The sequence below is a fragment of the Ovis canadensis genome, chromosome 14, assembly GCF_042477335.2.
Source record: "Ovis canadensis isolate MfBH-ARS-UI-01 breed Bighorn chromosome 14, ARS-UI_OviCan_v2, whole genome shotgun sequence".
Lineage (NCBI taxonomy): Eukaryota > Metazoa > Chordata > Mammalia > Artiodactyla > Bovidae > Ovis > Ovis canadensis.
Window position 1 is genome coordinate 49,719,175 of NC_091258.1, and position 25,222 is coordinate 49,744,396.

Here is a 25,222-nt window from a genome sequence, read left to right on the forward strand (position 1 = left end):
AGATTGGTTAGTGGGACCTCGAACCAGGCCTACGCTCCTAGGGTCTGGCGAGGAGTGTGTGGGATTTGAAATAGAATTCCTCGTTTCATTGGTGAAAAGAAAAAGAACCAGAAACTATTCGTAAGCGTGATTGGCTGTTGACAGGTTGGCCCGGTTACGGAAGCCGGTGAGGACAGAGCGGGAGGTCGACTTCCAGGAAGTTGGTAGTGGAAACCGGAATAGCGGTGGAAAAGAGGTTATCTCAGGCCCAATGGCGACTGTGGTAGCAAGCGGCGGCGATGGAAAAGAGCAAGGAGTCGAGACTTCCGTCACGTATTACCGACTGGAGGAGGTGGCGAAGCGCAACTCCTCGAAGGACATATGGCTGGTGATCCACGGGCGAGTCTACGATGTCAGCCGCTTTCTTGACGAGGTGGGGCCCAGGAGGTGGACTGCGCTGAGGGGGTGCGGGCCCCGAAACGCTGGTAGGGCGTGTGGGGGGGGAGTGAGGCCTAGCGGAGGACGAGGAGGCGTACGGAAAGGGACCGCGACCCTTCGAGACGGAGTTTGGTGGGGTGGCGGGGGAACTTTAGGTCTGCGTGCATTTCTAACGGCACTGAGGTCTGGTACCTTCGATAATATGCTTCTGTCACATGTTGAGCACTTACTGTTTGCTTGGCTAAACTTTTGAGTCACCGGTATCACCATTTTACAGAAAGGAAAACCGAGCCTCAGTTTCTCACCTAACAGCCTAGAGTCATTCGAACCTAGGTCTGAAAGCGCCAGATCTCTACTCATTTTTTTTTCACTGTGCCTTCTGAAGTAATACCACTGTTTGGTTTTAATTTTCTTGAGAAGAAGCTGAGATGTCTTCTCCCTTCCTACCATTATGCTGCCTTTCTTTTTCTTGTTTTGAGCAGACCTTGAGGCCAGAGGTTATGAGTTGATTTGGGGTTCATTATTTTTGGCTTCTGACTCAGACTGTTACCTCTTTTGGTAAATCAAGCATGTGTATTAGGTTTTACAAGTTCTCCTTGAGAATGGTGCAACTGATTTTTTTTTTTTTTTAAGAAATACACTTAATTTAACTCTATTGAGGTGTAATTTACATACGATAAATCGTGCCTGTTTAAAATGTACAGTTTGATGAGTTTTGACAAATATATTCATCCATGTAATCACAACTCCAGTTGAGAAAGAACATTTTCATTGCAGTAAAAGTTTCCCTTGTGCTTTTTTGCAGTCATTCCTCTCAATCCCAATCCCTGAGGGTTTGGGATATTTTAAGTGTAAATGTGTTTGGTGATTTATTTTTGATGTGTATATTTTTATTTTGAGCAGTAGATTAATAATCTAATGGTTAATTTCTTGGGCATATTTGTATAATACAAACCTAACACTGAGAAAAAGTTTTATTTCTCTTAGTTCTCTTTATGAAATAAATATACTAGTAAAAATTTTGTTTCTATTAATTTGGGGCTTAGGGCATAAAGCTCTACATCCTGATTCATAAATCTCTAAAAAAAATTTGTAAACCTAAAGTTCCCCCAAAACAGCATTGATTTTAATAAATCTTCCTAGTGGCCAAGAAGTTAACATCTTACCATTTAGTAACTTCTTGTATTTGTGGGGTTTATGGCAGTTAAACGCTTTTAAAAGTGCTTTCCTGTTATTTCAGCCTCAAAGTGACTAATTGAGAGTGAGTTGGGTAGTATTGATCCTTATTTTAGCAGGGATATAAGAAATAGGTTCAGAAAGATTTTTGTCAGGCAACTGATTAGTGGCAGGATGTGTCTTAGATGAATTCCATGGTTTCTCTTGTCTACATAGCAGGACTTTGGAATTCTAGTCTTAGCTGTACTTTGGTGTATGCCTCATAAGTTTCCAGTGTGGCTTGTAGCACAGTAAAGCATAGTTCAAAATGGGTAGCCAGTATGGGGGGGGGTTGTGGTTTCATTTCCCCCCCAGTTTCTTCTTGATTGATTCAGAATAGATAATGAACCTGGAAGGAACACTCAGTGCATGTAGTGGACATTAGTTTAATCTTGAACAGTTACTAGCTTGGTTCACCACGTGCTGATGGAGCCAGAGACATCATAGGTGTGCCAGGACGGCCTTTCAAGCTTGACTTGCAGATCTTTACCTGCAGTTCACCATTCTCACTTACCCTGTTCCAGAGTCTCTGTCCCTGTGTTCTTGTTCATTCCAAGTCAAGTGCTAAGGAGAAAAATGAAGCAGAGAAGAGGACTGTGGATGTGTATGGAGTGACAGCATGAAGATGAAAGGTTGAAATTTTAGGTATGGTGGCCTGAAATGGCTTTATTAAGATTATGACTGAAGTAAAGGCCAGAGAGAAGTTAAGGGAGCTGGCCTTGTGGATATCAGCAGGAAGAGCTTGTTCAAAGCAAATTCAAAGGCCTTGAGGTGTCATGTCCAGTGTGTTTGAGGAACAGTGAGGGAGGTTATATGGTGGCTGGAGAGTAGTAGATGAGGTCAGCATGATCAAGGTGAGGAGCAGGTCAAGTACAGTTTTGCTGATTTTAGAAAGGATTTTGACTTTTGTTCTGAGATGGGTAAGCATGGTGGAGCAGAGGACCAGTAATATGTGACTTAATGGTTTACTATTCAAGCATCACTGACAGCACTGTTGCGAAGAGACTGAAGGAACACTCGAATCCAGTTAGGAGGCTGTGGCGGTAACTCGGGCTAGAGATAGTGGCTTAGGCTAGGGTGGTGGTAGTAGGGTAGTGAGAAGTGTCAGATTTTGGATGTACTGTGACGGTAGAGCCAATAAATTTAGTGATGCCTTTTTTTTTTTTTTTTTTTTTTATGATGCCTTGAATTTGAGAGTCAAGGGTGACTGAGGCTTTTGTCTTGCAGGTCTGGAGGAATTGGGTTGTTGTTAGATCAGACCAGGAAGAAACATCAATTTTCATCCTTTACTTTCCAATCTCAGTTCACTTTGGGGCTGAGTTCACTGAGTTCCTTAGAAAAAGGTTCCTCATTTGAATATCTAGCATTTATAGATTGCTTTCTTTTTTGATTAATGAATATGGTTAAAGTGTTACTCTGGACTTTGAATGTGATAATTTAGGATTGATAATATAATTGAATTATCTTCTAATAGATTGATTTTGTAGTTTTCACTCAGTGGTATTGATTTAATTTATTGAAATCACAAATGAAAAACCTAACCATTGCAATCGTACACATCAGTATTTCTGTTACTTAGTGATTTTGAAAAAAATCACGTAGAAATGGTTACAATATCTTATGCCTTTGACTACAAAATATCGAAGTACATCTTAGCAAGGGTAAATATGATTTTGTGAATTTCCTTTCAGTTTATATTCTTATTATTGTATCACAAGTGGGAAAAGTTGGGAAACCATTGTCTTACGTATAATTAACCATTTCTGACAACAGTAACCTAAAATAACCCATTGCGCTATTTTAAAGCTTTCTATGTACTTTTTCAGTGACTGTTGGGGTGAGTGGGTATACTGCTTTAGGATCTGCTTCACAGGTGGGCTACTAGTCCACGGGGTCGCAAAGAGTCGGACACGACTGAGCGACTTCACTTTCACTTTCACAGATGGGATAGCATTTTATTCATTCAGCAAATGTTTGTTTAGTGCTCACTCTTCTCAAGTGCTGTGGTACTAGGTCCTGGTCGTATAAAAATGGACATAGATCTGCCCTCCTGAAGCTACCCTTCTAAGAGAGACAAAGCAAATACAGCCAAATGTTTCCTTCCTGGGAAGGAAACAGGCAAGAAGTTGAGAAGGTAAAATGGCCATGGTGGGGAAACCCACTTTAATAAGAGTGATCTGGGAAAGCTTCTGTGAAGATGACTTTTCGTTGATGAGAGGGAACTAGCTTTGGGAAGATGAAAGAAAAGAGCATTCCTACGGCATTTGCAAAGTCAAGCAAGAGTTTGGCCTGTTGGTGGGACTGAAAGCAGCTGTGGCTTTAGTGTATCCAGTAAAGGTCAAGAATGGCCAAAGAACTTGGCAGGAGCCAGGAAAGGCAAGGCTGGGTAGGTGGTATGGATTTGTGAACCATACCATAAGTAAATGGAAACCCATTGATGTGTTTTAACATGGGGGTGACACTGAAGGAATTTATTTCAAATATATTATTTTTGCTGAGGTTTTGAGACTAGATTGAAGGGAAAAGCAATACAGAAGGGAAGAAAGGAACTCTTTAAATCTCAAGAATTTGAATCCTCCACCTTCCATGGAGTGCTGCAGTCCATGGAGTTCCAGAGTCAGACGTGACTGAGCGACTGAACTGACTGATAAACAGAAATAGAATCATAGTATTCCTTAATCAAATTATGTTGCTGCTGCTGCTAAGTTGCTTCAGTCGTGTCCGACTCTGTGCGACCCCATAGACGGCAGCCCGCCAGGCTCCCCCATCCCTGGGATTCTCCAGGCAAGAACACTGGAGTGGGTTGCCATTTCCTTCTCCAATGCATGAAAGTGAAAAGAGAAAGGGAAGTTGCTCAGTCGTGTCCTACTCTCAGCGACCCCATGGACTGCAGCCTAGCAGGGTCCTCTGTCCATGGGATTTTCCAGGCAAGAGTACTGGAGTGGGGTGCCATTGCCTTCTCCATAATCAAGTTATAATGTCTATTAATTGATTTAGAATAGTAATAGTGTGTGTTAGGTGCTTATTATTCTAACAGCTTGCATATAATTTCTTTTTTAATCCACTTAATAGCTCATTTTAGAGATGAGAAAACTGAGGAGCAGAGAAATAACTTTTAAAAAGTCATAATGCTAAGTGGTACAAGAAGTCTGGCCAGATAGCCTGTGCCCATGACATTAGGATTTGCCTCTGTTTTTTTTTTTTTTTTTTCATGGCTATAGAATATAGAATTAGGTCTGTTTTACAGCCACCACCTTCCACATCTTAGATGTAATTTGGAAGGGTGGGAATGTGTTAGAGGAAAGTTAGAACTAGCACCTTTTTTCTGGAATCCAGGTAATTTTTTAATTTATTGAGTAGGTCATATAGGTATACTGTGCAAAGCCTTCTTCCCATCTGCCCACTTCCACTTCCTCCTAAAATTAACTACTACTGTTTGTGAATCTTTGCAGAGTTTTATTTTTGTGCCTGTAAGCAAAAGTGAATGTAGTTCCTCTGATTCTTTTTTTTTCCCCCTACCCATAAGGTAACTGATAACTTGCCTTTTTCACATAACTATATATCCCAAGAGTCTTTCCGTATCCACATCTGGAACACTTTCTTATTATTCAAGAAATTGTTGAACTGATTCTGATTTATTCAAGCAGTCTCCTATTTATAAGCATTTGGGTTGTTAGTAATATTTTGCTGTGTAGATTTTTACCCCGTCTAAGTCAACACTATTGAGATCTAACGTCCATACAACAGAACGTAGAGATTTTGTATGTGGAGTTCCATGAGCTTTGACAAAGGTCTCACCTGTATAGTCCCCATCACCATCACTGTTTAGAACATTCCTACCATCTGTGTTCTTGTGCAACCAGTGATTGATTTCTCACGCTTTGTTCTGTGTCTGACATCTTTTACTTAACGTATCTGTGAGACTCATCTATATTTTTGCTATGTGTCAGCAGCGTGTTCCTGTTTAGTGCTTATTATTTCATTGTAACTGTACTAAAATTTAGCTGTTCACCTGTTGATTGACACTGGGTTGTTACCTCTTTTTTTTTTTGGCTAGTATGAATAAAGCTGTGTTTAGACACATTTTCATTCCTTTTGGGGAAATACCTACAAGTGAGATTGCTGTTTGTTTGTTTGTTTGTTTTTCCTTTCTGACTGTACCGCATGGCTTGTGGGGTCTTATTTCCCCAACCAGGGATCCCTTGGCAGTAAAAGCTGAGTCCTAACCATTGGATGCCAGGGATTTCCCATAGCTCATATTTTTTTGTTTTCTTTTGGTTTTGTTTTACATTTGAAGCAATTGGCACTTTTTCCCCAGAGTGGCCCCATCATTTTACAGTCACATCAGCAACGTGTCAGTCTTCCAGTTTCTCGGCATCCTCATTGACACATGATGTATTGTCAGTGCTTTTAGTTTTAGCCATTCTGATAGATGTTTGCCGGTATATAATAATGGTTTTAACTTGCTTCTCCCTGATGGCCAATGATTTTGAGCATCTTCAAGGGCTGATTGGCCTTGTGTGTGTCTTATAAAGTGTGTATTCAGTCTTGCTCATTTTTAATTCTGTTGTTTTCTTATTACTGACTTGAAGGCAGTCTTTATATATTCTGGATGCAAGTCCTTTCAGAAATATGTATTGTGAATATTTTCTCACAGTCTGTATTTTGCCTTTTCATTTTCTTAGGTGTCTTTTGAAGAGAATTTTGTTGAGATGTATATATATATACACGTGCACACATATGTATATATATACACATTTGGTATATAAAACATTCTAATGACCGGATGTGGGCTGTGAGGTTAAAGAGTCTTGTTCGGTGTCCTACTTTACTGTAACTTTAGGGAAATGTGCTCTGTAAAGACCTTTTCCCATCTGTTCAAGGGAGATTACAGTGCCTACTTCACAGAGTTGTTGAGACAGTTAATTTAGGTAATTCATACAAAGACTTATTGTGGTACCTGATATAAAGAGCTCAGTAAGTGTTAGTGGCTGTTTTTATTAATAATTAAAAATTATGTTGTTTCCTATAGCATCTTTTGAGTACATAGTAACTAGCACATGCCCTGAAGACGTAAAGGTGAATTAGATGCTTTGGACTTGCCAGGAAGATGAGATCTGTGCACAAGCAGTTGTTGTGCGTGGTAGAGTAGTCTTGCCTTAGGAAAGACAGAATGTGGGCTCTGCTTGGTGCCACCCCCTGAGAGCTTCAGAATTTGACTAAGCACATTTCTTACTGTCTTTCTCCAAGGCTGGTCAAATGAAAGTGCAATTCAGTCATTATATAGCTTGTGGAATTAACAAATCTATAGAAAGTATGCTTTCTTTTCTCAAACAGGCCCATGTGGCTAGTCCTAGGGAAGCTAGAAATAACATGAGGCAAAATTTAACCTTTAGCACTGCCCAGGTGAGCTGCCCTGATTGACACTTTGACTTTGGCTTGTGTATTTGTGCCGCATACATGCCAGAGAGGGAGAGAGGGCAGGTGGGAGAGGAGGAGGGCACCGTGAGCGCCCCCGAGATCTCACTGTTCCAGGTTCTGTGCTATGTTCAGGAGTATGGCCATGAGTAAGACAGCCATGGTTCCTGTTCTTGGGGAGCTTCTAGTCTAGTTCAGGAAGAAGATGTTAAATAAACAGTTGGAGTTGTGATAAACACCATGAAGATGCCTAAGGAATTGTGCGAATCTGTAGCAGTAGGACCTAACATGGTGGGGAATAAGGGTATATCATCTGGTGGGGGTGAGGTATGTTTGGATCTGCAGACCTGATATTTAGACCCTGAGCAGTTGGAACTGCCGAAGTTACACCCTTTCTGGCAGCCATCAAGTTAACCTCTCCTAGGTGACCCCCTGCCTTACTAGGTTCTTTCTCATCCACACTCAAATACCTATGGACCTGCACCATTTCCTGCTGTTCACCACCCAGATCTCTTATCTTTCTTTGAGTTGTCAGACTGTTTTTTAAGAAGTAGTTTTTATCCTCTCCAAAACTTTAACCTCCATATCTTATTTTGATGATTAGTATTCTGCTAATCTGTTTGGCTAGCTTGGCCTAATTTTGCAGCTTCCATAATCTTAATGTTTCTAGATTTCATTTTCCAAGTCAGGTGGTCTTTAGCATATCCTATTGTTACATTTTTATTACATCACCATGGAATTTCCATTCACAGAGAATTTGTGTAATTTTTTTCCCAACAAGATTTTTATTCTGTAACTGTCATTCTTCACATTCTCTTTTCTGTCAATCTGTTCCTTATCCATTCCATAGAATTAGCAATCTAGAGGTATTATTTTCTGTTAGCAATTTGTCTTCTTTCTTTTCTGTATTAAAATATAAATTTTCTGTCCTCTTTTCAATAATACTTAGTACATGAACTTAATGAAAAGCTGAAAGATTTCCCCTGTTCCCTGCCTTATATTTCGTGAATTTACTAAAACCCTTCACAGAAGAACATCACAAAGTTGCTTTTGTATCTGTAAAGTATTTCACTTGATTATTGCTGGACTGAAATAGAAATGAATCCATCACAGGCATTGCTTCATCAATTGAAAGTTTATGATCTTGACTGCCATATAGTTTATTTGAAATATTTGTAATGTTATTTAATTGCTTATACAATAAAAGCTAAGACAAGATCCATTAGTCTTAAAACATAAAGGCTGTCAAATTCAGAAGAATCTTTGCAGATTCATATGAGATTTAAAAGTAAAGCAGAAAAAAATGGGAAATGTGTACCACCTTATGTTAGGTCTACTTAATAAAACAGGGAGAAATTTATGATTGTGTGATAGATTTGAATAGCACTGGTAACCAATCTAGTTCACTAACCTCCAGACTCTTGGTCTTACTTGTTTTATTTTGCTATGATTCAGACAAAAGTAAATTTTTGGGTTACGTTAATTATAAGTATGTAAACCAAGCTTTGTATGTGTGTGTGGTAAAGTACACATAAAATTTGCCATTGTAACCATTTTTAACTGTACCATTAGATGCCATTAATTGCACTCACAGTTTGTACAACCAACACTGCTGTCTATTTCTAAAGCTTTTTCATTACCCCAGACAAACTTCATAACCGTTCAGTTCAGTTCAGTTTAGTCCAGTCTCTCAGTCATGTCCGACTCTTTGAGACCCCATGATTCGCAGCCCGCCAGGCCTCCCTGTCCATCACCATCTCCCGGAGTTCATTCAAACTCATTAGGCAATAACTAATCTACTGAAACCTGTGGGCCTAGAGCCTGTGCTTCTCAGTAATTGTGGGCTCATCAGTTGTGGCGCGTGGACTTAGTTGCCCCACAGCATGTGGAATCATCCCAGACCAGGAATACAATAATCGTCTTTCCTTGGCTTTCTTGACTTTGATATTTTTGGAGATCACAGGCAGATCATTTTGTAGAATGTCTCTCACTTTGCGATTTTCCTAGGTTTCCTCATAATTAAACCCACAGTATGCATTTTTGGCCAGAAGACACGGGAATTATGTAGTGTTCTCCCCATTGCTCCTGTCACAGGGTATACAGTGCTGGTTCGTCCCATTGCTGCCATTTAAAGGAGAAAAACGGAAAGAGGAGGGCAGCGGGGGAGGAGCTTATATCAGTTAGCTTTTTAGAGAGCCCTTACTTTAATAAATATCTTTTTCTTGTAGCATCCTGGTGGAGAAGAGGTTCTGATGGAACAAGCTGGAGGAGATGCAACTGAAAGCTTTGAAGATGTAGGCCACTCCTCAGACGCCAGAGAAATGCTCAAGCAGTACTACATTGGTGACGTGCACCCGGTAAGAACCAGCCGAGCTAGGCGTGCTTGTAGAGAGAGGAAGCTAGCAGCCACAGGTCGTGATGAGGGAATGAGTGACGCAAATGGAGATTCATTAAGCCCAGCCATTACGCTAAATTTTCTCCAAAATCATCCAGCCTTACTGTGCTAAGCTGGAGCTTCTTGTTTGTAAATCAGCACATAGAGTATCTCTGAAAAGGAACTGATTTTGGAAGTGGGTTTTTAGTTGATTAATTTCTTGGTAATGAGGTTAATATCATGATCTAAAATATAGTGCTTTGATTGTTCTTGCAGATTCTTTGCTAAAAGTGGTAACTGTGGGCCATGCCACTCTAACAAGGGACTGTGATGTGCTCAGAGTCAGGGGTGCAGCGGCGAGGCCGGGGGTAGTGGGCAGGACCTTTCTGCAAACCCTGACATGTCCTAGGGAACTGCTACCAGAAGGCAGGCTCATGTCCCAAAGTTAAAAATAAGTGCATAATGAGAGTTTGTTTGGATGTGTCTTAAATTATTATAAATGTTTCCTCTTTAAACAGAATGACCTTAAACCTGGAGGTGGTAGCAAGGTAAGAAGTCCTCTATTGCTCTTGTGTGTTTCAAGTGTTTATATTTCTATTTACTCAAATGGAATTGCTTTTTTTTTTAAGTATTTTAACAAGAAATGTTTACTTTTCCCTTCCAGCAAAAATCCCTTTTTTCAGGAATTTGCATCCAGTACCATCTCAGAAAAAAGTAACGGAGTCTTGAACAATAGGAACATTTCGTTCAGGCCCCTATTCAGTTTTTTAAAAAATTGAAACTCTAAAGCTATGACTCGTGTTCTTACATTCAATAGTATAGGTGATAATTGCTTCTGTGTTGGAAAAAGAATTGGAAAGTTGATTTATTCTTGCAAGTACAACAAGTTGTAGACTGGAATAATTGAGTAATTAACTAGAACAGGCCTTTCTGTCCCCATTACCCTGTTGTCTGGGCTCAAATAGGTCTACACACCCTTCCCATTCACTCAGTGATACCACAAAAGTAAAAGATTAAATATTTGAAAACTTTAATGTGCACTGCATAATGTACCAGGAAGAAAATTTGAATGCCTTTTTGTTTCCCACAAGCTGGATGCCTCACTTCCCTTATTCCCTCATTTCTTTTTCTGTTTTCCTTGACTCTTCTACTTTCTTAATTTAAAGACACAGCAGTTAGTTGTCATCAGAAATTCATGGAGGCAATGCTCCTTCCCCCTTTCCTCCTTCTAGCTTCTCTTTCCGCATTGAGCTGGAATTCTGAGCCTGTGTGACAGCAAAGGTGGCCAAGACACACAGATTCTTTCAGCTCTAGAGGTTGCTTGACAGATTCTGCCACCTGTTCTCCCACCATCCAGTGTTTGTGTAAATTAACTCTTCCGTCTTGTTGCACTCTGCTACTCTGAACTGTTGAATTGTTTATGAAGGGGATGTGAAGTGGTTCCTTAAAGGCTTTTCGAGCACTGGTAGTTTGTCTTCCCCTCCTAACACGTGTGCTATCCATTCTTGAATCTTCACTTGTGTAATTAAGGTAAAATTTGAACTAAGCATGGCTTGTTTGGTATATTGAACATGTCCAGAAACCATTGCTCTCAGAGGTCAACATCTGATTTGAGGGATATGCCTGTTTATACAGGAGATGTACCTTAATTCAGGAACCATAACCCACTTGTTCATAGCACCCTGAGAGCACTTTTTATATTAAAACAAACAAAATCTGTGTGTGGGGGGTGAGTTCCAGTGTCCGCAAGTCTTACAAATTGCTTCTTGTTGCCACTCTCTTCCTTGGTGGTATAGTATGTCGTTAGGACCATTCTTAGGAATGGAGAGCAGTGTTCTTCCAGTTCTGTTCCTTGTACCGCCTGTATTGGAATCTCTTGGCATGTTTTCCAAATTGCGTATTCCCTGGGCTTCCATTACTACTACTGACTCATGCTCTCTGCAGGTGGGAGTTTGCATTTAAAGTAACCCAGGTAGCCAAGCGCCAGACATTTGGCTGAATGACATGCCCATCTTTTCATGTGAAAACTTTTAGGGAGCTTTTAATTCTCTGCTGTGGAAAGCACTGTCTGCCTTCTGTAGACCAAAAAAGTAACTAGAGATGTCTCAGATAAATTAAAACTGTTGAGCCTTGAACTTTTTATAAGAAATAAAGAAACCCTTTTAGCTGGTGAGATTTGATGAAATTTGGTAAGAATTTAGAAGTCTCCAAATGTAGTTTGGCCCCAGCCTGGCTTAAACTAAACAGTGATTAAGGGCAGTGTTTTCAAGGCTCTGTTTTCCTCATGTCTGCTGTACTCAAAGGACAGTCTCCTTTAAATAGAGAGTCTGATTATTGAGTGTTTCCAGTCACATTGCTGTACTTCAGGCAGACCAGCCAAGGGACACCTTTGGGAAAATTTTCAAGACTACCTACATAGGTTGTCATAGAGCTTATATAGTCCAGCCTGATTTTAGTTCCAGAAAGAAATTCTTGAGCCTTCAGATTTATTTGTTACATAGGTTTTAAATAAGCCCTTCTGCATCTAGGCTGCAGCTATCTCTTTTCTTAATTTTTTTTACATTTACCATGAAGAAATAAATGTCAAGTTCATTTCATTACTATGCTTCCGGTTAAGGTTTCAGAACCTCTGTAAAGAGGTTTCTTCCGCCTTATGGACAAAGTTTTCATTTCCCTTCTTCTTCCTTTATTTCTCTGCTTCTCTCTTCCCTCCACAACTCCACACCTCTTTCCCTTCTGAAACTACCTCCACACCCCTGCCAAAAAAAAAAAAAACTTTTTTAAAAACACCTAAAACATTCTAGTCCCAAGTGCAAATCAGGAACTTTTCCCCAATTTTTTAGAAACTACTTTTCATACTAGTTTTGCTTTGACACTAATGGTCACCATTGTTTCCTTATAATGCCTGAGGTTCAGGACCTTGAAGTGTTTGTTACAATACCAGAGCTTAAAAGCTTAGAGACTTCGGATGTTTTTCTTACCTGCTTCAGTTGAAGATAACTAGAATTAAAAACATTTTTATCTCTTAAATCTCTTCTCAGCTGAATTATTCCCCATGCTATCAGTCTTCTGTTCACATTTGAGTTAACTTTTTTCTGGTCTGCTTTTGAGTTATGGAAACTCACCTTAGAAACTGTTCTGTGCCCATTTGCCTGTCTACTGTGCTGCAAGTAACCAAGATACATTTGTGGTCAGTGACGTCTCTTGATTACGCATTTAATTCTTGGTTAGAATCTTTATCAGTCAGTTCAGGAGATAAGGTAACATACAGATCCAACCTGACCAAAAAATGTGGTGCTGTTTCATTCATTTATTCAGAAGGTATTTTCTAGTACCAGCTGCTTCACTAGTCAAGTCTCATTGTAGTGAATAGACCCAATAACTTGACCATTCTTCCATTTAAATTTTTTGAATGGGAAGTTTGTGGTGTACCTGGTTAAAAATTCAAATAGTACAAAAAAGTGTACTATAAAAATGATTCCCATCGCCAGCTCTGTCTCCCAGGTCCCCTTCTTCTGAGGTAGCCAGCTGCCATTTGCCCATTTACTCTTCTGAAAAGATTCATACATACATAATACGCATACATAAATGTAAATGGATGGGTGGAAGGCAGATGGATTGACCAACAGACTACCCCATCCTTTAAAAATCTCGCACATGATGTTCTGACCCTTGCTTCTTTATACTAAAGCATTTTACCTTAGTGACTGTTCCCTATCAATTTATTAACATCTTTTTAAGCAAGTAAGGTTGTCTCTATAAAAGCTTAGCATGCTTCTTAAACTTCATTTTTCAACTTAAGAAATTTAACTTGAAATCTAGTCAGTTCCATCTATGTTAGAAGTAATTTGTAAATTACATTTAAAGGCAAGTGCATTTTTCTCTCCCTGGTGTTACAGACTTTTGTTATACGGAGTTTTCTATTATAGTTACATACAGGAACATACATAATGTTCCGTTTACCTTCTCTTTTATGAGAGGGAAACTAAAAAGAACGCGTACTTCATAGTTTTGTGATGTAGTTGGTTGCATCATACTAAAAATTTCCTTTTAAGAATTGTTAAATATTCCTATCATACCTACAACCCAATTTATTAATGTTTGAAATGGATATGCCTTAGGATGAGTAGTGCTTGCTATTTACCAAAGAATTTTCTGTGATTGTTTCATTGTTGACTGTTTGTTTTTTTACCTAACATTTGTATTTTGTAACATAATCTTTTGAAATAAAGCAGACTATAATGGCAAGGTCACTTTTGAAAGACAAAACACCCTTCTTGAGAAATCTCAAGGGTTAGTGTCTCTCCTTGTAATGTTTTATTTAGGAATGACGAGTAGTTTTGCAAAACAAGATGTCAGAAGGACAGGAGTAACATCTTTTTCAAATCAGCCCTCCAGTGTGGTGATAAGTAGAATAGTCTCTGAGTGTTTTAATTTTTTCCTTCCGTGTTATCTTCTATATCTTGTCACAGTGGGTGAGAAAGTCGTGTAGAAATTTGTCTCAGCAGGTGTTTTTCATGTTTGCATTTGCCCTTATGTACAGGGAACTATGTTTTGTATGACTGGGCTGACCAGCCATTTGTGCTTTACAAGACAGTAGTTGTTAAAACTGTATTCTCATCTAGAAAGAAATCTTAGTACATTGAAGCTTCACGAGAAGGCTGTCCTCAAGATCCACACCCCATGGCCCTGAATATATTGACATGTACTTTCAAAACTCAGACTTCCTAGATTGTACAATGAACCTAACGTTAGAATTCATATAGTGATAGCTAGTTTCTGGCCACATAGAAACCAAACTATTCTAAATAAAAAGCTACAAAAACTACCAGGCCACCCAAATACTCCTTAAATTTGTTGAAGGTGTCCTGTGGCTTAAAATCCACTTCTTCCAATTTTAAATACTTGGAATCCTCTGCTGCTAAGTCGCTTCAGTCGTGTGTGACTCTTTGCGACCCCATAGATGGCAGCCCACCAGGCTCCGCTGTCCCTGGGATTCTCCATTTCCTTCTCCAATGCATGAAAGTGAAAAGTGAAAGTGAAGTCACTGAGTCATGTCCAACTCTCAGCAACCCCATGGACTGCAGCCCACCAGGCTTCTCCATCCATGGAATTTTCCAGGCAAGAGTACTAGAGTGGGGTGCCATTGCCTTCTCTGTGGAATCCTCTAGGAATGGCAGATATTCAATTTAGGAATTAACACATAAGCTTCTTATATACCTTATGTTTCCCTTTTATTTAAATCTCTGAAAGTCTAAATATAAGCTCTTTAGGCTTGAAGTATACGTATAATGCCGTGTCTGTATATTTGAATGCCTCGTAACCATAATTTTGACTCATTGCTTCCTATGTTTATATTCTGGTGACAAAGGACACCATTCCTTAAGAATGTGTTCTCCTATGTTTTTTTCCCTAAACAGGGTTCATAGTGAAATCACCCCCCCCCCGACTGATCCCTAAATCCTTCCCCATATGTTTGCCAGTTATGAGATTTCTTTATCATTGTTTTAACCACGTGAAAGCATATCAGAAGAGGATCTGTGAGATAGAAGCATCTCTTTGTGGTTGGGCTCCTTCAGTCTTCCTGAACGTGGGAGCATGGTATTAACATCTCTCTAATCTTTAGAAGTCTGCTCTTGTAGGTTTTGCTACAATGCCCTGGGGTCAGAGAAATGTGTTGAGTTAATTGAATATGACTTTAGAATTCAGGTTCATCTGACAAGCTTTTCAATTCACAAGTAAGGAAACTGATTTAGCATGGAGCCCTTCAGTTATAATCAGCATTAATAAAAAGGTTACTCAAAAATTATGAACTGTTTGCTTTGTTTAGTATTTATATGTATGTACATGTATTTATTTACACATTTATTTTATGAGGGAATTAAAGCCTTAGTGAATCTTGAACTTGAGGAACCACCTTGTTTAAACAGTCAATTTCTGTTAATTTTGAATTGAAGTTAGAGTAGACTTAGAACGATGTGGTTGTTTGGGAGTGTATTCCAGACTTGTTGGGGGAGAAAGAAGCATGGATGTTAATTACTTGAGAAAGCTTTTGGTAGAAGGTCTCTGGATTTGAACTGCTCTTTTGTAACTAAAATCATAGGGTATTATAGTTACTACTGTCTGTGCCAAAGATGGAGACCAGTGCCTTCTCTTGACCAATCTTGCATGTAAATTAACATGTGGGCAAGAACATAAGCAGCCAAGATATGCCTGAACACCCACAGGGGTAAATTAAAGTCAATCATAAACTGTAGGAATTTCACCTAAGCATCTGTGAGACTCAGCACAGAGCTCTGCAGTGGAAATGAGAACTATGCACGGTGAGAACAGAAGGGTAGACTTGAAGAAAGGTTCTCTGTTAATAGAACTTTTTCTTTTTAATTTTGTTAAATTAAAAATAACTTTTTTGGCTTCTTTCCGAAGTTGGCTGAGGCACTTGGCTACCATGAGCAGTGCCTTAAACAACTCTTTCATTTATAGTTGATTAAAAGCAGAGTAACTGTACTTTGGCATTTATTTGGCTGTCAGTATTCTAATGAGGATTTGCTGCTTTCTGTCCTCTTTCCTCCAGTGTTACGGTGGTCGTTCTTTTTGCCTTCAGGGAAAGCTTGATCTTAAAACGGGTTGAGGTACTTGGTTAAAAGGAGGAATGAGCAGTAGGAAGGAAGGATGGAAACCATATATATTTAAATTTAAAAAAATTGCTTGTTAGGAACTATTACCATTTCAGTATATTATGGTCTCGATATGTCTCCTCTCTTCCCCTGCTCTTTCTTCTCTGGGTTGCTTACTGCATTGTCTGAGGTTCACTCAAGTTAGCACATACCCAGTGCCAGTGGTTGTAAAAGAAGCTAAAAACTTCTAGAGATAGTCCTTTATATGAACTAATGGCTTTTAATGTTTTTATTGATTGGTTAAGCAAAGTGATACATATATTATTCATGATGCTCTCATGTAAGCCTTTCAGATTACCTTCTTTTTAAAAAAAATGCTAATTCTACATTTTTTGTTTTATAAATCATTGGTATATTTGTGGATAATGAAAGCATAAAAGACTGTGGACATTTTATTCATAGAATTCAATCATTTTTTGGTTACTATAGTGGAATGTTGTGAAAGGCAGTGCAATAAATGAGATGTAGACACAACTGTCAGTACACTCCCACCTTTCAACTCTGCAAAACATTTGCTGTGTTTCTCAAAGATTGACAGTAACATGTTTTAACTAGCCTGACTCATTCTACTCAAGGAGAAATGTCCCAGATTGTTATCATCGGGATCTGAAAGAAATGTAATAGTAAAGTAATAAATTTATCTAAAACTTATTAGAGGTTTTACTTGGCTGTAGGTGAAGTTCTTTCAGGTTTGAGGCATGGTCTCATTTGAATTACAGTGTTGTGGATATAGGAAGCTAAAACTCACCTCATGGTCTGCTCTAAAGTATCTAGGCCAGTATGTATGCAGGGTTGTTGGAATTCTTGGAGATCACTGAGAACTGTAATTATGTGTTCATACCCTGGCATACTGCTGACTATTGGCAGAGATGATCTCTGGGGCAGCAGTAACCTATGCTAATGAGTTACTGTCCTCTGGCGGTAAGTTAGCATGCTTTTTTGTACTCTACAACTAATTAATGAAACCCATACGTTCATTTGATATTTATATAAATTGAATTTAAAATTTTGGTATCAGCTTTATTAAGGTGTAATTCACATTTCATCCAATTCACCTATTTAAGTACAGGTCAAGGGTATTTAGTATATTTAGAGTTGTTCAGCCATAATCACAAATCAATTTTTTAACATTTTCATCACTCTAAAAAGAAACCCGATAACCTTCAGCAGTCATTTTCCATGTCCCTCCAGATCTTCCTCTCCCTGCCCTAGGAAACCACTGATCTACTTTCTTGCCTCTTGGTTGCCTGTTCTGAACATTTCATGTAAATGGACTTATGTAATACATGGTCTTTTTGTCTGGTTTTGTCAAGTAACATTTTCAGGGTTCATCTGTGTTGTCACTGATGTATCAGTACCTCTTGATTAGTTGCTGCCACTTTTTTTAAAAAATTTATTTTGGTATTTTAACTCTAACCCCATTTTTCCTGTTTTTGGTGTGAAATAAGCCCTAAGATCTCTAATCTTAATTATTATGATTTCAGAGAATAAACCAGTTTGCTTCTCTAAGTCACAGAGCAGTTATCTGCATGCTTTTGAGCATTTCCCAGTTGATCTCTATGTTACAAGAGAGGAGTTTTTATTTTTTAGATATGTTTTCAGGAAATGTGATTTTAACTACTGCCAGTGGCAAGCCCAGCTAAACTAGGCATATCATTGTGACTGCAAATTAGTTCATTATTGTAATATAGTTTGTATCAGTGGCATTTTTTTTTTCCAATAAATAGAGTTTCGGTCATTTCTGTATGCTTTCATAGTGGTGCTTTACTAGAGAATGCCAGTATATTATCAGAAAAAGAATTGCCCATCTTCCCACTACATATGGATACTTGTAAACATCAAATTACATGAAAGATGAAGTTGTTATTTAGTTGCATAGTTTACGTGAATATTCATGAGAAGTTTTATATACTCTGTGTTAATCTTTTTTTGTTTTGTTTGTTTTTAAATATGCGTCTTTTTCAGGAACCTCCGAAAAGCAATACGTGCAAAAGGTTGGTATTCCCTTAACAGACTTTCTTAATGCTCCAACATACTATGTGGCAAAGAGGTTCCTTCCATAAATATACATATGTACATAACTTTAGAATATAGTTTGACAGCTCATTCTTTTTTTTGGTCAAAATTATTGCAAGTCAGTAATTAATTAATTACGGGAAAAAATTAATTTTTCCCGTTTCAGTCATCTTGAATAATCTCAAAAAAGTTCTTGCCTTGAGTAATTCTTAAATCTCGTTGTGACATAAATCAGTCATATGTGGTAAGAGGCAAGAGTGCATGTACAGGTATTACTCCTAAGTCAGACCCACAGTCTCTGCAGCTCAGCCCAGCTATGCACTTTCCACTAAAAACTTATTCTCTTTTAATCCTCACAACACACCTACAATATGGGTGCTATTATTGCATTTTACAAAAGAAAACAATTGTGTATTGCAATCATATTCAGGAGTTTGAGTTTTCTCAAAGGTTTACCTAGTAACGTCCCTTGCAGTAATGTTGCTAATACAGTAGTGGTAGCCCTGAAAAGTATGCATTTGTCATCCCTTAAATAGTGTCTCTACTTGAGATAATTGTAGAATCCTTGGCTTATAAAAATTTACAGAGATTATATAGAGCTGTTCTGAGATCTCACTTAAGGCATTTCATAGAAAGAGAAATTGTCTCCCCCACCCCACCCCTATAAAAGTACCATGTCTTTTTTGTTTGATATGATAGAATATTTTTAGAAAGTGGAAATTAAACTGTTAGTAAATTCAGCTGATTTATACTCAGCCCAAAGTCCCATAAAGAATTTGAAAATACAGGCCATAAACTTGTTGTAGACTTTTACAACACTTAAAATTGGTTAAGAATTATTGTGTAGAATACATAAAGAATTTTTACAAATCAGTTAAAAAATAATGTTGTAGAATATGAGAAAAAGATTTAAGCACCTTACAGAAGAGGAAGCACAAATATGAGCATATTTAAAAAAAAGATTTGATTTCATTTGTCATCAGAGAGATGTAAATTAAAATCAGAGTACATTTCACACCTATTGGCCAAAATTAAAAATTCTAAAAATAAGAGGAGTTGTTTAGGAAGTGAATTACCAATATTCTTAGGCCCTGTTAGGATCTTGAGGAAATGCAAATGGGTACAATCACTGTGGAAAACAGTTTATGCATTATCAAGTAACCTTGATAATATAGTAACTTTTGATCCAGCAATTCCATTTCTAGGGATATATATATATATATGTATGTATGTATGTATGTATATATACACTCAAGAAAAATGTGTATATTTATATACTGGTGAACACATTACAGGAATGCTCATAGCAACATTATTCAAGATATTAAAATATTGGAAACAACCCAAATAACCATTCATTAGTAAAATGAATGAATTCGTTCTGGGACATTCACACAGTGGAATACTACAAACCAATAAAAATAGCAGTCACAGCTACAGGCAATAACCTGGATAAATCTGAATGAACAGAGTTCTGTCTTATAGGCAAGAAGTTGTTGTTGAGCCTGATTCTCCTTTGCTGCGGTATGGATGCATTTCCTCATCTTCTGTTCTCAGCGAGTCATAAAGTTACAGAGGATTGTCAGAGGACTGATGGTCGACCATTCTTAGGCTTTTGCACTGAAGGCTTTATCTTCTGTGTTTTGTCAAGGGTCCTGTTTTTGATCTCTTTTGCCTCTTGGGCTACCCTGGAAGGTATCTGAAATCATTACTCTCTTGGGGAGATTACTTTTATGTTTCCCTGTGCCATATAGCTGGTGTACATATTGACCAACTTGCTTGTGTCTTTAAGCAAAGCTCCCTGGCTGACATTCTAAACTTGTCCAGAACAGCTTTCTGCCATACTTTAATGTACAAAGTACTTGGCATGTTCAGGCAAAAAGAATCATTTTTATTATTAAACTGCAGCTGGTTTTTGTGGACTTCAAAGCCTTTTAATACTAAGACTGCATATGTCTTAAGTGGAGGGGCAGCCAGGTCATTTGGATTAGAACTAGCAGTGTTAATTAAGTTCTAATAGAGAAGAACGATTTTTTTTTTCTTTTTTTGACTGTGCCATGTGACTTGCAAGATCTTAGTTCCCCAACCAGTGATTGAACCCAGGGGCCACCACAGTGAAAGTGAGTCGTCTTAACCACTGGGCCACCCAGGGAATTCTCTTTATTTTGAGGAGAATAATGACTGTCTTTACACTGAGGAAGGTTTCTTTGTAGGACTTCTTAAGCCAGCTACCATTTCCCTGATGTTATTAGCGCTGTCAGTATGTTCTGTGTGTGTTTGTGTGTGTTTCCTTATTAGTATCCAAACGAGGATAGGAATCAAGCTGTTTGACCAACTTCCCTTTGTGATTTTGGGTGCAGAGCTTGTGTTTTCTATGTGTAAAATGAGAATAATAGTACTCATTTCATAGGATTGTTGTGAGGATAGTATCATCAGCAATTGTATTAGATATCATTGGTTCTACACTGATAATTATATACATAAAATGGTGGCCTTTTCCTGCTTAAGGATGTTAATTGTAGAATATGTGAAAAGGCTTGAAGAAAAATTTAAACTATCTGTAATCCCATAACCCAGAAATAACCATTTATGTCTTTGTGAAAACACCTACTGAAGGGTGTGTGTGTGTGTGTGTGTATTATCTTTTTTTGGTATCATGCTATATGTTCCATTTTTAGTCCTTTTAAAATTATTGCTGGAATTTTCACTTTAATTAAAATCTTTTTTTATTTCTCCAAATCAAAATTCTTTGATTTGAAGAATATTAAATGTGAAAGTATTTAAATACTTTAGTATTAAAATGTGAATGTTGAATGATAGGGAACGTTTGGTATGAAATGTTCACGATTTTATTGCTTTTTTCCCCCTTGAACATCTAGCTACTGGTCGTATTGGATCTTCCCCATCGTGGGTGCTATTCTCTTAGGTTTTCTGTATCGTTACTACATGGCGGAGAGCAAGTCCTCCTGAGGAGACCTTGTTGAAGTCTGGAAAGCATTTCCACTTGGGAGCAAGAACTAGAGACTTATTTGGAGCCTGCAAGCAGTGCCCTCTTCTCGAGTCCTGCCATTTGTATTCTTACCCCTTGGAACCCACATGGTTGGCCAGACATCCACCTCAGCTCCACGGCCATGTCCAAGTCATTTCTCAGAGCCTTACTCTTAAAGCATCTGCTCTTTTTTCTGTATCCTTGCCTTTGTTTCCTCTCTTAACTCTTTTCCATGAGCGCCTTTTATGTTTCAGAACTGCCTTCTGTGATTACAGTCCACATGTCACTGTGGCATTCCCTTTGGTAAAATTGCCTGCTTTCCAGTGCTTTGAACGCACGTTAGACATATTTAACAGCGTGTCACGTTCTGGTTTTGAAGCTTTTCTTTTTCCCTTTTTCTTTTAAGTAAATGTTCCTATTTTTTAAATTATGACTTAATTTTATTATTTATCATAAGAGGTTTTAATTCATAGCATCAGGTTGCACATCTGTGACTTAAAACACAACTGCAGAATTATCGTGTTCCTTGTTTGTATTTGTTAAAACTGGCCAAGTGTAGCAAGGAGCCCTTGCCACCCTCTAAGGCATCAGATGGTGGTGCTGGGCAGAACTCTGCTTCCCTTTTGTTCATTGGGAGTGGAGAGAAAACAGGGAGAGGGAGAGATGAATTAGGATGATAGAGTGAATTCAGAGTAATCTTTCTTTTGAAAAATATTGAAAAACACTTAAGGGCAAGAGTTCAGAAGAAGCGCTAAAATTTTCATCCTTTATTTTGATTTGGCACCAGTTCCTAACCATCTTTTTTCTTCTTTTAAAGTTACCACCTTTTATTGGTAAAATGCAAGTAAGTATATCTTTAGAGCTTTACAGTTTTGTAAAGGATTTTGCTGTTTTTTTAATCAATTGGCAATTTTTCATTCCCCATTTTATAGAAGTAAAAGACTCCAGATTGATCAGAGGTGCAGTATTTGACCTTCTGTTTGCCCCGATAAAGTAGCTCGCATGGCAAAGCGGCATTTGGAAGCAGGAGAGTGGGACAGGAGCGTTTTCCGCTTCATCTGCATTTTACCTCCATGGCTCCAACGTGTGGTTTTGCTGTTTTTCCATTGAGGGGGGAGAAAAAGTGGTGGTTACTTTTTTTTCCCCTGGATAGCTGTTTCCGTGAGGAGTCGGTTGTTATTCAGAATTATGTTGCTGTTTCTCCTCAGTTCAGGCATTTCTCCGGCGTGTTTGGCTGCTCTCTTCCCCTCTGGAAGCACCTGAGGAGGCCATCACTGGCAGTTTCTGCTGACAGCTGTGGGGACTCTTCCTCCCTGTCCCTTGAGGGTGGCCACTCTGCTCTGAGCCACTGTCACGCACAGCAGGGAACCGTGTGGCTCAGGGAGGACCGGGGCCACTGCTCAGCATCTCCTCCCCTCTTCCTGCTTGCCAGAGACTTGACAGGACAGGAAGCTACACAGCAGCCTAGTGTCTGCCCCTGCAAACTGCTTAAGAAAAAGTTCACCCCAGGTCTTGTATCCTGTGATTTAGCAGTTGAGTGAATTCAGAATTCATAAAAATAACATTAACCTGGTAACTGTGCACTTGGTTATGACATTATGGAGTAATCTTAGGGGATTTCTGGCCAGCTTTTATATGTCAGGGATGTGGGTTTAACTTTAAAATTTTTATCTTTAGATAATATTTTGTATGCATTATAAGATGCCACTTTAAGACAATTTACTGAAAGAAAAATCTTTGATGATTATGTAACAGAGGTGGTGTGACTTGATTACTCCTCAATTTGAAGGCAAAGAAGGGTTGCCTTGAATAAGGATTGATATTTAATTGCTGTAATCATTTAAGTCACCTGATGACATGGGCCCACACTGGGGTAGAAATGAAGAACAAAGAAGTATTGAGGAGCTGGAAAAGGGAACATTCAAGCTAAAACTAAGCCAGAAGATAACTTGGATCAATTAAAACTGTGTTGGCAGTCCCCAAAATTGAATGGAAAACATCTGGCTTAGAAGAAATGTTAAAGAATATTCTTCAGTAAAATTTGTGTTTTTTGGTATTTTTTAAGGTAAAGACCACTGCAAAAGGTATGTTTTTCTGTTTCATATTGGTTGTCGTTTCCTGTTTACATCTGGACTTGTTTTTATTCAGAGCCAGAGGAAAAGATTTTCAGACTTTGTCTCAGCCAGCCATGAAATCCATCCAATACCCAGGGCTCTCTTTTGATCTGCTAATGTGATGTCACTTTATGTAATAAAAACCACTTTTGGGTCCACTTATTATTATTCTGCTGCCTACATAAACAGCCAGGTGAAAGGTAGAGCTTGTGTGAGAGCTTACAGACATTTTTTTCTAAACAATAAAGTAATACAGTATATTAGCCAAATCTATCAAAAAGGACTTTTGTTTTAAAACATAGATGGGAATTCTTGAAACAGCCTCGACATTGATGGTTTGTGAAAAACCCCTCTGCAGAGCCAGTGGAGCCAGTCCCTGTTGTCCCGAGCCTCCTGGGGTGTTTCTGGAGCGTTGGGTTGTTTATTCCCAAGGAAGACTTAACCGCCGGCGCCCCACCATACTGTCAGCATAATGGCTGGAGATCACAAGAGAGGAGATGAGGGGAAATTAGTGCCCCCAAATAAGGATGTTAGTGCCGGGTCCCAAGATTTCCTGCCTCTGTCTCTCAGGAGTTGGTTTTGGTTTCCAAATGACTTACGTTTTGTAAAGACAGGAAAGTGCTGGGGACAAAGTTTATACTGTGTTTAGTTCTCATGTGACCACTTAAGCTGCAACAAAAATCCATTGGAACCTATCATTTGACCCTGTAAAGTTCTTTCAGCAATTGTCATAAATGCACATGTTGTGAAATAAGAACATTGTGTGTTTACACTCACTCAGTTCCCATGTGGAGCAATGAAAAATGCTTTTCAGGCCAGATATATCATTACTTAGAGAGTATCTCATGTTTAAAATCTCAAGTGATACCCGTCTGATTAAATTCCATTTGAGAAACACAGAACAGTAATGTTGGTTACTTCCTTCCCCAGGAGAAATGGATTCACATGTCTTGTGTCAACAGAGACTGCTTTTTTTTCTTCTTTCTTTCAACCATCTTGTTCTTTTGCCAAATATCATGAAACTAATGAGGAGTTTAGTCCCATCTGGCGGCTGTGCTCTGAGAGAGCTGGGTTTGTAATTTGTTGGGGGTGATCTCAGAGGGGAGGTTCCAAGAAGCAGAGAGGTATTTTTTAGATTACCTACTCCATACCTAGCTTCTCACTCATGAACTTGAGGGGCCAATTTGCACCTGCACCTATATTCTCCATTTGCTGTTTAAGCAAAGCACAATGATTTCACTTTCTTTTGATTTTACCCTCCACTCTGAGCAAGTAATACTAACATTCCTTTTGTGTATTCAATAAATGGAGTTTGTTTACCTATTTTATTTCAGCATATTTTGAACAAAGATCTTTGTCTGCTGGAATGTGCACACAGTGAATGTTTGTTTAGAACTACACACAATAAAGACACTGTTTTCCATTTCTTGCCCTGACTACAGTTATTTTGTTTTGTTTTTTTAATTTCTTTTTTTAGGAGAAATTTTGGTTCTGTAGTTCTCAGGTGTTCTGGAAGAAAAGAATTGGAGAGCATAAAAGCCACATGCATCTGTGCTAATAGTGGGTTAGGTGTAACTGGAGAGAGCTCTGCGGTTCTCCAGGATTCTTGCTCCTGTTGCTCTTTCCTTGATGTGTGCTGCTCGTTTGATAATCACGAGAGGTGCAAACCAAGCCTTTTGCTGTATTAACAGATATGATATGGCAACGAGGTAGACAGGTTTTTACTGAAACCATCAGATAAAGAGAAGCCAGTTCAAGGTAATATTTGTTATCTATAATGCCAGTCTTCAAATGGTTGTTTTTCTTGGAAATAGCTAAACTGTTGGGAGAAATTAAGCATTGAGATCGAAGTTCTAGTGACTGTTAGTAAAACAAGGTAAATAAGCCATTTTTACAATTACCTTTTAAAACCCACTGATAGCCTTCTAACATTACCAGTGAGACATCGTTCTTTAGGGTGTAGTTATTTCACTATCATATGAATTGAAGATTACTAATAGAA

General features: G+C 38.5%; 1 protein-coding gene across 1 annotated transcript; it reads left to right on the forward strand.

Moving 5' to 3' along the window:
* Positions 1 to 24,643, forward strand: CYB5B (cytochrome b5 type B). The gene is made up of 5 exons (XM_069550232.1): positions 1 to 412; positions 9,279 to 9,407; positions 9,943 to 9,972; positions 18,067 to 18,095; positions 20,997 to 24,643. Exons 1-5 carry the CDS (start codon positions 251 to 253, stop codon positions 21,085 to 21,087), a joined length of 441 nt encoding a protein of 146 aa, XP_069406333.1. The 5' UTR covers positions 1 to 250; the 3' UTR covers positions 21,088 to 24,643.
* The last annotated feature ends 579 nt before the right edge of the window (positions 24,644 to 25,222 follow it).

Coding starts and splice junctions, on each gene's coding strand:
- CYB5B (XM_069550232.1), top strand. CDS start 251: ATGGCGACTGTGGTAGCAAGCGGCGGCGATGGAAAAGAGCAAGGAGTC. Junction 413..9,278: donor TCAGCCGCTTTCTTGACGAG/GTGGGGCCCAGG, acceptor TTTTTCTTGTAG/CATCCTGGTGGAGAAGAGGT. Junction 9,408..9,942: donor ACATTGGTGACGTGCACCCG/GTAAGAACCAGC, acceptor CTCTTTAAACAG/AATGACCTTAAACCTGGAGG.